The sequence below is a fragment of the Callionymus lyra genome, chromosome 1 (genome assembly GCF_982586985.1).
Source record: "Callionymus lyra chromosome 1, fCalLyr1.hap1.1, whole genome shotgun sequence".
Lineage (NCBI taxonomy): Eukaryota > Metazoa > Chordata > Actinopteri > Syngnathiformes > Callionymidae > Callionymus > Callionymus lyra.
In genome coordinates this window covers 10,697,036-10,709,963 of record NC_141818.1, presented here as the reverse complement: position 1 = coordinate 10,709,963, position 12,928 = coordinate 10,697,036, and the positions used below count along the sequence as shown (strand labels likewise).

General features: G+C 39.2%; 1 protein-coding gene across 10 annotated transcripts in view; it reads right to left on the bottom strand.

Annotated features, from left to right (window-relative positions):
- Window positions 1–12,928, bottom strand: part of ank1a (ankyrin 1, erythrocytic a) — a 79,974-nt gene that overhangs the window by 36,944 nt on the left and 30,102 nt on the right. For 8 of the 10 annotated variants that reach the window (XM_087792687.1, XM_087792690.1, XM_087792688.1 and 5 more), the window contains exon 2: window positions 7,009–7,101. The exons of the other annotated variants lie outside the window; for them this stretch is intronic. In XM_087792687.1, coding sequence (XP_087648813.1) covers window positions 7,009–7,101 — 93 coding nt within the window. The remainder of the gene's footprint in view (window positions 1–7,008; window positions 7,102–12,928) is intronic. 10 annotated transcript variants of the gene reach the window in all.

The window sequence follows — 12,928 nt, the reverse complement described above, 5'->3', positions numbered from 1 at the left end:
CCTCCCGAGCTTTAGCTTCTCACAAGCAACATTAAGCCCCGGCCGCCCTCCGGACTGACAGAGGAGCGCTTTAAGTCGGCATTAAACGGCTGCAGGTGTTAAACCTGCCTCCGCCCGCAGACGGATTACATACGGCGTGTCATCGCAGGCTCACTCAAGTGTAGAACATGTTATCATACGTGTTAAGAGCGCATCAACAGATGCACGTCGGCCTCCACGTGTCTGAGCGCGACCTGCGGAGGACAGAGTCGGGGTGTTAGACGCTGAGGGGAAGAAGATGAGGGCGATAAAGAAGAGTGATGTCGGTGATCTGTCAGTGGAGGGCCAGACGTTCATTCATCCTCATAAGTGGAGAGAGAGGAGGTAAGGAGGTTCAGAGCTGGATGGAGGAGAGAGAGGTGAGGTTAGTCTTCAGGACATCAGTGCTGGACAAACTTGGGAAACACTTTTTCTCGTTCTATAGCCCGGGTCTGTGAATGTGAAGTATGGTTAATTCAAAAACATGATGCGAGATGTAAAGCAGACATGTTAAACTGACATTTATTTATAGTGTAATAATTTAGAAAAAACTCCATCATTTTATTATACAGTCGTATTTTCACACAAGATTAAAACAGTAAAAATAAAAAAACATCTTACCGAAACGCTAAATCAGAGGGAGAAACAAACTTTTGTTTCAGTGATTTTTCACTACTTTACAAGCATTTTATTTTAGTAAACGGGATCAAAAAAGCACCTTGAAATGTCCTGATGTTACTTCAGAAAATGTTAAGTCTTTTTCCAAAATAAAACACCTTTCAGACCGCACTAGTTAGTACAAATGTGCGGCCCAGTAACGGATGCGTCACCGGTCCAAGGCCCAGTGGTTCTGGACCACTTCAATAGTTGCATAAGTAGTAACAATTAACAGTGGTAATGGAAATTCTTTCTTTTAAAAACATGATCAGTTATAGGAACTTTTGAGATTTTGAGCATAATTGATAAACAAACAAGTTAATAATACACAATTAAAGGGGTGATTATTAACATTACAAGTAATCCATGTAATATATAGGCATTATAATCTAAATTAATTTTAAAGTTAAATTAGCACAAAAACAAATTGACTCATTAGTAAAATCTAGTCTTATCAATTCAAATCGACACAACATTTGTAATCTATGAAAAAAATCAACATTGTAGAACAATTCTTTAGTTTTGCCAAACAGATGTTCAAAACAAAAAAACGTTTGCTGGACCCGTATTTAATGATGTAAGTAATGGTTTAAAACTTTTTCAGAATGTCAAAGAAGTGGAAACAACACACATTAAAGCATTATTTAGGGAAACTGTTTCAAAACAGTTGAGGCAGGAGGTCGCTCTGGATATCAGCGACTCTCTGTGGGTATGTAAATCTTTCTTTTGCCGTCTTGTTGACAGTTTGGATCTTCATCAACACACCATTGTGTTCTACACTTGAGTGGCAAAGCGACTGCCAAAATATCTGGGACTCATTCAGACGTGGCTGTGCACAGAGCTCCTTATTAACATACATCTCAGGCTCCCGGGTTCAGCGCCCGCGCTCGCAGTTATAGAAACATTGATACGTGTCAACGATTGAAGGCTAAACACATCCTCAGTCACACACACACACACACTCGAGCGCACACCTTGAATTCATGACGTGCAGGCGCAGGGTTTCCTCTCATGTCACACAGAAGCAGCCAAAAAGTCCAGATATTTCAGGCAAACATTTCAGCGCCAAGATGCAAAGTTATGTTAGCGTGAGAAAATATGCTGGGTCATTGTCCAGACATGAGCCTATAAGGAACTTAAAAGTACATATTTTTATGTGATATATGTATGGACAGTCTTAAGAATAGTTCAGAGGACTCGTGGCTTGAAGTTAATTGAATTTAATTTGCAGGCTTTTGGTGGAAGAAATGTATTTAAAATGCTATTTAACCTTGTGGAGCGTGTTTGAAATCCTAACAAACATAATTTTGTATATTTTTTTTTTTCTGATCGCGTCCTTAAACCATACCTAAAGGGAACGACTTTATCTATCTAGTAGGACCTTTTCCATGCATGGAAATACATGCTCATGCTCGCATGCATGCCTGCTTACTCAGTTTCTTTTATTTCGTCGCCAAATCTATCACGATAAATATATCTGCAGGACAAGAAGTCTTCTCAAGGCCAACAGAGACATCCCTACACGACTTTTCAACAGCTCCTACAAAACCCCCCCTGACCCCTCACCTCCCTCTCTCCCGCCCCGTCCTTCTAATTTTAATCTGAATTATGTGAACTGGTACCAATAACCCTGGGATAAAAATGAGAGTTACAATATTTGAATGCGGCGTGGCCTTTCACATGTAAATTGCACTTTGCCCCCCCGAGCCGAAACAAATTACAGCCAACTGCTGGTGGCTGGACATGAATGGGGGTCCTAATGTAGTCTGCATCTACAGTGGGCCGGGGAGCAGCTGGAAAAGAGAGACTGAGACGGGGGAGAATTTATGTGACAGTGCAAAGTGTGACAGTTTGCTTTTTTCATATTGAGTCTGCCACGCAGCCCTAGTGTGACGAATGGGGCTTGGCTGCCCGAGCATCTGTCTCCAAGGACTCACTGAGGGGTAATTAAAGCTGCGGGGTGATAAGAGACCCTCTCCTGGCCCACTTACTATTAGTGGTGGCAAAGGGGACGGGGCCTTTACACAGACCTCTGACATCTCCCAATTCTGTCTTAAACAGTGGCGAGGGCGGGGCGGGGGGATTTGATGAAGCATTTGATCTCGCTGGATGTAAAATCAGTCCCCTGCGAACCGGTCATGGTTTTGTCACGGAGCTGGACTCATCTACATAATACTGAATGTACCGAGCAGACCTTTGTAGGGATAAAAAAAAATAATCACCAGATTCTGTGACCTTTCTTTTCTGATTTGACCTAATATCAGGTCAAATAAATTCTAAATGATGTTTATTGACGAGATACTGTATATCTTCTATGTTTATTAATTACATTTTTATTTGACAATGTGTTTAACTTTAACTTATTTATGTGTTTAAAGTCTTTAGAGTAGTTTGGAAATATTATGAGATTCAAGTATATGTTAAAGAAGTTTGGGAATTTTTTATCATCATTAGATCATAAGGTTATCAGAAACCTAATGAATAAAAAAGAATTTTGTTGGTTTTATAAAAAACCTGCAACACATATTGGAAAAAATACAACTTTTATTTTCCCATTTCCTTTTCAAAATTGAAAATAGAATGAATAAAAGCTCTAAGAACCCATTAAGTTCCCCACAATGAATCAAATCCAGCCAAATTAAATGATATAAATAAACACTACCACTTTTCATTTACTAGAGAAACAAAAACTCATGGGAGAATTTAGAAAACCTTTTTTCACAAATAAAATATAACATCTCCCCTTATTTTCTATAATAATTTCCTCATATTAGCTGCAATAAAAAACAGTCTCTCATCATTGACTCTTGAAGTTCAGTTGCAAAGTCATTGTTAAAGGTGTTGTGTCTGTTTTCATGATTGTGAGTCTCTTCTCTGTCTCTCTTGCTCTTAATTATTCATGATTCAAGAGTTTCTGATGTCCTCCGACTCTGACACCATTCTTTCTGGGCTCACTGGGACATTTTACCCAACGTGGGAAGAATAAAGATATATCTTATGTTATGCTACTACTGTTTTTTTTTCTCAATTCTTTACAGATTAGGGCGAGTAAATGTTTGTTACGGCCGACTTCAGGTCATATACAGATGTTTGACATATTTGAAACGAGTCACCATCTCTTGGTATCTCATCGTATGAGATCCCGTTACACCCCTACATGTGTTGAAGCTCAATGGTCTCGTGGAAATCTGCAGATGTTCACCTAACAAAACCTATATTTGAGAATTAAACATCTTATTTTCCAGGTTGAAAGTGAGAATGGTAAAGCTTGATCTAAGATGGCTGTTTTTTTCCCCGACAGTAGTGGTGATTTTAAGATCTTTATTGATAAAGTTGATGGATATCTCTCAGCCTGTATATCAACTCTTCAACATGCTTCTCGATCCGTCTGTAGCACTGGTGTTAGTAGAGACGGCGGCCATGTTGCTTAAGCATCTCCGCTTGCCTGTTCACCTAAATAAATTGAATCTTTCTCTGCCAAAAAAAACTATTTAAAGCACACGCAAAAACTGGTTCACACTGAGCTGGAGAACTCTCTGTGAGTAAATGGTTTTTGGCGGGTGTTCATTACAACCTGGAGTTAGCCACCTTCGCCCACACCCATGTGTTTTTTTTAGTGTTTGTTCCTCTCATCCCACTACTATCTGTTCACCTGTCCTTTGATACCTGTGACTGGTCGTTTCAAGCTAAAACTGTTCGGCCGTGTTTCACCTCCTTCCATGACGTGGAGGAGAGGAAAACGTTTAAGGAGAGGGAGGACTGGAGGAGGGAGAGGACACCCTGCAGCAGAGATTCTTCTGCTGCTGTGTTGGATCAGGGCCAGTGGAGGGGATTGGACACTCCAGGCACATCTCTCATTACACTTTTTTTTTTTTTTACTTCTCTCTGTCTCCAGGTACAGAAATTGTGAGCCTCCTGTTCGACTCGGTGGCTCGAAACAAGAGATTCGATTTTTATGTTTTCAGTATTTTTTTGGTACCTGTCAGCCAGCTGTCGTCGAGGGAGAGGCAGAACATGCATCGGTCCAAAACTGATCCGGCTCATAACAGTGATGCATATTTCAAGCTGGCAGGTAAACAGTTCTTCATTCATTCATTCAAAAAAAAAAGAAAAAAAAAGAAGTCAGTGCAGAAGAAAGAATGCAGTTCCCGATGCATAGATTCATGAGCAAACTGAGAAAAACGGAAATACTCCATATTGTTTTTATTAGGGCAACAGGCCAGCGATGTGTTAGCAGCCTTTTTTTTTTAGGATTCAATTTGGTCACTGCACTTCCAAATCTTAACGTGGTTCACCTCAACTGAGAAGTAAAACCTCAATAATGCTCCAAAATACTGGGAGCAATATGGAGATCGAGAGAGTAGACATTTGTCATGAGACAAGAGGGGAGCTGGAGTTAGAGGGAGAAAGTGGTTCTGGGACGGGTTTTCCAGGGTCTACATTGCACTTGGATGAACTTCATCCCAGAGAGGTGCAAGGAAAACCTCTGGCGAACTCATCCCAGATGGTTTAGAGAGACAAACACAGGCAGAACATGTCAGACTGAGAGATACACAGCAGTCACTAAACACTGACACGAAACAGACGCAAGCAACCTTAACACTAAGACACAGTGTAGTCATGCAACAGAGAAGCATGCACACAACACACACACACACACACCACAGCTCGCCACACACCTCCAGCCGCTCTCACTCACACACACCTTTTGATTTGAACCCAAAACACCAACACAGTGGTTACAGATGATGCAAGCATATAGTTCGGAAGAACCCACAGGAAAAATACCGGAGTGTGTGACATAACTGTGGACCTGAAGTTCTCTGTGTGGCAGGATACACAAACTGTCTGGAAATATTTGACATATTTTCCCCGTGGACTCTTTTTATGGAATATGCTGCGTGGAGAACAACAGTTTTGTTTTTTTGTAATTTCACATCAATATTGATGTTAATTTGAAGTCAGGTTAGGGCTGCACAACAAGAACGCTCCATTTGTGATGGTGTGTAGTCATTGTGAGGACAATAACACACCTCGTTGGTCAGGTTTTCTTTATGGTAATCCTGAACACAACTGTTGTGTTCATGATAATGATAATAATAATAATTATCCAGAAATATCCAGTTGGGAATCAACCTCTGAGTGCATATTAAAGAATTCCTGATGAGCTTGTCCATGTCTACAATGTTAGCAACGGTTGTTGAAATACCAAAGATGTTTTTTAGGATTCATTTAGTATAGGGTCCCTCTATGGGACTCCATTGTCTAAAACTCAGGCAAAGGATCATGGGATTGATGAAGCAAAACCCATGTTAAATAATCACCTAGTGATCAGACATTTTTCAAATTTGATTTTCCTGCTTCTACAAACTCTCTTAAGACTGTCAAGATCACAGATGGTAATAGAGGAAAGATTTTTGCGTGGATTGTTTTGCTCCTCTGGCGTGGTAAAACACACATTTTTCAAATGAACTAAATGCTTACTTTGGATTTTTAAACACTAACATCAGAGTGAACAGCATCTCAGTTTGATGCATCGTTTAATAATAATAAGGAATTAGCAAGAAGATGGTACTTTTGTTTATTATTTTCCAAAGTCATATTTTCCGAGTTGGAGACGCCATGAATGTCTAAAGGTTTGTAGGATTGTTGCTGATATGCATATCATAGAACGTATCGTATCGTTTTTCATACATAAATAAATGTTACTTGAAAAATGCTACATTTTAAAATGCTGATTTAATGCAAAGCTATGCAAAGGGTATGAGAAATATAAATACTACACAATAAGGGCTACTTTAAAATAAGGATTTAATTGGAAATTGAACATCTTGGTCTACCTTCAATCCTCGCCTATAGCACTTTTACATTTTCAACTGCAGAGTATTATGTTTCAAAAGGGTGTGAGAACCATTGTGCAGCCCTAAAACACAGTCAAATGACATGTCTATCTTTGAACATTTAAAAAAAAACGTGTGAAATGGAGAGTAAAATAATTCGATGGAAAATATAAACCGGCGAGTTAGTACAGTACGTGAAGCCAGGACAGAAAGAAAAAAAAAAGCTCCAGCTTGTGTTTCCACTGACACCTGACTGAGTTAGCTCACAGCACAACACTAGAAAGTCAAAAGGAACCAGAACTACGATACACAAGAACAGAAGAGATAAAGATAAAAAACAACAACGACAGCAGAGCAACAACGGTGACACAAACTTTTAAGTGACAGATACAAGATGGTCATAAACAGAATATATATACAAATATATATATTGATCTGATACACATGTATAGAAGTAAGAAAAAAGCCAGATATACGTGTTGCAGATATTTACTTCATCATCATAGTGCCATACTCCTTGGCCATCCGGCATCTCAGAGCTCACACTACTGTCCTGATCGATAAGCCAGCGATGCACGGCGTTTGCCTAAAAGGACATACGACATAAAGACAGAGCCCAGTTAATCGTGACAGTGAGGAACAGACACATGGAGAGACAGAAAGGAGGAGAGGAGGCAGATTATCATCACACACAGAAAACAAGAGGAAGGGGGTGAACAAAAAAAAAAAAAAAAAGGGGAGCCAACCCAAACCCACCCCCGGTTGTCGCCCCCCCTGTGGGAATCAGTCAGGTAAGAACCAGTGGTATGATGGATGTGGCACCACATCCACGCGCCGTGGATGCTGTGGATGGTGGTGGAGCACAGATGGAGGAGCAGCTACTTCTTTCTTGTCCTCGTGTACTTACCCAGAGTCCAGCTTGATTGACCACATGACATGCAAAACACATCATAAATGTAGTGGAAGAAGGAGAGAAAATGTCTTCAGGAAATGGATACGTTAGCATTGCGTATGCTAGCCGTCTACTTTCTATATTAACAAACAAAAGCTACACCCGAACATCGTATATTTGTTAAATAAATAAACAAGTTCATGCCAAATACCTCCATCAAATTCAACTCACACAGCTCCCAGTCACCCTGAAGCACGCACACTCGCAGATCCACGCGCACAACCCATCTGTTACTTTCGACTGTTGCCGCGTCAGCACCAAAAAAAACACCGAACGCAGCTTTTTTTTTTCCGTGTGGCCCGGCGCTCCTCTGCTGCAGAAACCCTCGGCGTGAGGAGGTGAAGTTGCAAAATCCGGGGATTAATTACTCCGCCCAAGACTGCTGCCATGTAAATATTTACTTTGGACAAGCAGTTTCAAAGTAGCTGTATTTTTAAGATGCAGTGTTGCAAGAAGCTATGCCTCGTTTGAAAATGTTTTATATATTGCGCTGAAGTACTGTTGAACACAGGAACTGTTGCTTAAGGAGGAAATAAAGTTGTATTTCCATTCATGTGAGACGACTAACAAACATTCAGTGCAAGCTAGAGGACGTGAGCCAACTAACATGTTGGATCAGGGGTCACCCTTGGGCCTGTTGAAAAATGATTCATTCATCTTATTATGTTTGATTTTGTGTTACCTTTCTTTTTGCCCCATTGGTATTCATTGGCGAATCAATATTGTGATTAGTGTATTATTGGAATTTAATTTATATATTATTATGTATTAAGTAATTTCAGATGTGTTAACTAAACCTTAGCATCACATATAATAATAATAATGTCTATTTATATAGTGCCTTTCTAGACCAGGATCACAAAGCGCTTTGACAGTCATGCATTCCCCTATTCACACATAGTGATGGGAGTAGGCTGCAACACACGGCGCCAGCTCTGCCATAAGGGTAAAGTGTCTTGCTCAGGGACACAACGACACAAGCTTGTCTGGAGCTGGGATTGAACCTGCAACCTTTTGGACTTCAGGTCCATCTACCATCTGAGTTATGACGCCCATCAGACCATCTGACATAGTGCCCTTGGAGTTGCTCGCAGTTGTAAAAAAGTTGATGACCCCTGTGTTAGATGATGTTAGCCAGCTAGCTAAGTGCCTAAACTTGAACAAAAGAGTGAAAGATACTATGAAAAATAACTTTTCATTAATTTCTTTTTTATTCAACCTCAGGTTTATTGAAATGAAAAACCTCTTAACTTACCCTCGTTCTACGATATAACATGTTTGCCTTTCAACTGATACGTAAATGTACTCCATTCTTATTCGTAGTGAGATTACCCTCAGGAATGTCAGCGGAAGACATAATTCCATTTTTTTTTTACGGTGAGAAAACCTCAAAACTTTTTTTTTTTTTGCCAAGTAAGCACCATAAGCACAAACAAAACAGTTACAACACACATTTAAATATTCCCATACCCTACAGAAGTTAAATTTAATGCATATGTAATAACATAGTGTAGGAAAAGGATCTAATTGAGGTCAATTATTTGTCTTCAATAATTATTTTAAAGTCCTATCCCTAAATTAACACATGAGTGGAATTAAAAAACCTCCTGCTAGAATCTATAAGCAATTTATTTCTCGTTCTGACACTCGTGATATGCGTCATTCTGTCCCATATTTCAGAAAAATCTAGAAAAAAAGTAGCATGAACAATAATGATAGAAACAAGTTTTGAACATACGATTACTTTTTTTTTGCCAATCCTAAAGTCATTTATTATAACCAGGTTCTTTATATCCCACAGAAACACAAAATCACACACAAAGTAAAAGCTTGAGGTTAAATCACTTTTAGGAATCTTTAACAACAGGATCATTAAACTATGTTGAGGGTTCTAATAGAAGAACGTTGACAGAAGTTAACCTTAGGTTTACTCCTGTATGTTATCTTTGCAGAATGAAGGCAACAGTTTAATTTAAGAATATTTCTCGTGTTAAATTAAGAAACCCAAAAGGCAGACTTGATTCTTCCCAAATAATGGCTTGTAGACTTTAGGGACTTTCTTCATTGACCCATTGTGGGCCCCTGTTAGTCCAAGAAATTAAAAATAAAAAATAAATAAAAAAAGATATTCTGTCAACACACACTGTTAAGCCTAAACTGGACTAAACTTTCATTGTAAGTCGCGTTGGTCTTTCCCAAGACAACACTGCTATTAGCTCATTTATAAATCAAGATATCAGCTAAAAACAAACAAACCATTTTAAATACTGTAAACTGTAAACTCTGACCCTGATCTGAATGTACCCCTTCTTCTGCTTCTTTGTTAGCTTGAGGGAGCATTTGATCTCATGGCAGAGATACACAACGCCGACAAAAGAAAGAGCGGGACCTTTTGTGTCGGGCCGAGAGTCGACACCGACAGATGCAGCGCTCCTGTATTGTAGCACTTAGCGGGGAAGTGGAGGGCGACACAGAGAAACAGATGGAGTCACCTCAAGGGTGCAGGGAATCACCGGGTGACAGCAGAGGCCGAATCCTCGCCCGGGTCGTCCCTTAAAATAGACGAAAACGCCGCAGTGACTTACGACTTTGAACGACCTTGCAGTAACGTCGACGATGACGACGATATATATATATATATATATATCGTTTCAAACGACGTCGGACTTTATGTGCGTTGCACAGCTGTGTCATTCACCGACTTGCTGGTGAGTTACAGAGCGTGTCAGCTTAAGAGAATAATTGGATTAAGTAGCAGACGGCTCGTGATGACAGCGAGCCGGTGAGGGCGGGGGGGGGGTGGCAGACTGGGAGAGGGGTGCGAGGGGCACGAGGGGCGCGAGGTGCTGATAACGGTAACAGGGCATTTGCCACAAAAGCCTCGGGGCATCAGGCAGACACGCAGAGGGGACTCGGACCGTTACGCCGTAGATTAAAGGGATAAAAGGATAACAGTGGTGGCATCAACTCCAATGTGGCACCGAGAAAAAAAAAGACTCCACGATTGGAGCGTTTCTCAGATTTCTGGTGCTTACAATCGTCAAGATCATCCCCAGCTGATGAAAGTGAGCTAGATATGGGGACACCCTGGACAGGTGCCCGGACAACCACTCACTCATGAGCAGTCACCAGTGAATAGTTGTGGACTGTGGGAGGAAACACAAAAGCAAATAACAGTCTCACAACTAGAGAAGCTGGAGCAGCCTATTGAAATGTAAATATGAGAGATTTGAGCGTCATCGCGACCACAAACTATAAATGTGTTTCTGGGATCAAATTCAAGTCCAAGTAAAGTAGGGATACATGTCTCATTCACTTTTAAACATCCCATTTAGACGTCCGTGCTGGATGCTTGTGACAAACACTTCAAAAGAAGCATCTCTGAATTATTCAAATCCAGAGAAACAAAATTCTAAAAGCTGTCCTTCACAGTGGAGCACTGGCCTGGAACAAAACATATTTCAACCAATCACTTGAGTTAGTGTTCTTGCATTTTATAGATTATTCACGTTCCATGTTTATGCAGTTGAGTGTCGATATCAAGAAGTTTAAGAAGAGGTTTACAATAAAACAGTAAATTGTGGTTTCGTTTTGATGTGAACTGTAGACAATATTTAAGATATATAAATTGTGGTTTCAAGCAACAATAGGTAACATTATTTATTGTTTTTGTTTCTGTTATAACTTAAGTAAGTAAGTAAGAAATATTTGTAAAGCGCCTTTCTCAGACCAGGGTCACAAATAGTTTAAACAATAGAAACAATACACAGTTAAAATTTAAACATATTTAAAAACTTAAAAACTGAAAAATCCTGCACAAATAAAAATGTTTTAAGATGTTTCTTGAAGTAGTCAGTAGATCATCAAACACAGAAGAAGATCGTTCCAAAGCTTAGGAGCAACAGCCTGGAAGGATTTCTCTCTTCTGGTCCTGAAGCGTGTTCAGGAACCATCAGTAGATTCTGATCCACAGACCTCAGAGCCCGAGCTGGGGTGTAAGGCTGGATCAGATCACTGATGTAAGGAGGAGCCTGACCATGAATAGATCTGAAAGTAAGAACCAGAATTTTAAAATTGATCCTGAAAGAAACTGGCAGCCAGTGAAGAGTTTAAGGATCGGAGAAATGTGAGTTCTTCTACTAGAGCGGGTCAGAATTCTAGCTGCAGAGTTTTACATTAACTGCAGGTGAGACAGTTACAATCACATGCAGTAGAACTCTATCTATTAATTTAACGTTGTATGTATGTGAGTCTCTATCCTTTTTTTAAACAGAAGTAAATGCAGAAAATTAAGAAAGGTGAAACTTTGAATTTGCGATGTTGCAGTTTCACCTTTCTGACAGGTCGCTAGAAATAACGTTTGAAAACTTACAGATTGTTGATTATAAAACCAGGAAAGTTTTAAGTACAAAAAATAATTTTAAATATTTTTCGACAGAAAATAATAAATAAGACACAAATAACTGCATATGTGGATTTTTTCCCATTATTTTAAAGTGTATTAAAACTGCAGATGTATACAAAAAGAAAACCTTTTTGGCTTTTCTTCTTATTACAAAGTCATTTTGCGCCAAGAAAACCAAACGGTTAAAACCAAAGCAGTAATTAAATCTGCCCACATGTTTAAATAAATCTCAGTCTCCCAAACTGGATACGTTCTGATGCTGCAGCAAAAACTTCCAAACATGAGAGGTAAGAGTCCTGCAGACCTCATGAATAATGTAGGAGGGAGAGGTGGACGGTGAAGGAACAGTGTTGAGAGCGGTAGGTGGGATGAGAGGGAAGTCTGGTGCAGTCTCCTCCACCTTTGACCCCTCGCTTTACTTTTTCGCTCTCACTCTGCGACTGGTTGACCACAGTCATGTGACTCAACTCCTTCTCTGGTCATTCTTTACTGCCCTCTTCTGTTTAAAAGTTACCTTCACCCCGAGCCAGACTAGAACTAGATAGTTAGAAAAATATTTTTTTACTAATATTAATTGCATTTAGAATAATGTCAAATTATTACTTATTATTATTAACTTATTATTAGTATAGAACTTATTATTATTTAAAATATCCAAAATAATTATATTTATACTCAAGAATTTTCTGAAATACTATCATAAGCATAAATAAATATATAAGAACTGCCAAATATGAACTAACTAAATTAACTAAATAGATAGCATTCATTCTTAGATATAATGCTGAAAATCTTGAATAAGACAATTATAAATCTGGATAGAAATACCAGAAAATATCCCATTTAAAAACAAGCCGACATAAAAAAAATGATGTAGTGTATAGAGAATAAGTACACAAAAACTAAAGCTGTAATAAACGCTTGTTAACATTTACTTTATCTAATGAAAAATGTAATACTACCACACACAAAAAAGATCTGATGTTGTGTTTACAACACTGGAAATAAAGGTTTCTGTTCCTAAAGTTAAAAATAGTTTCAAATGTGTGTTTACTG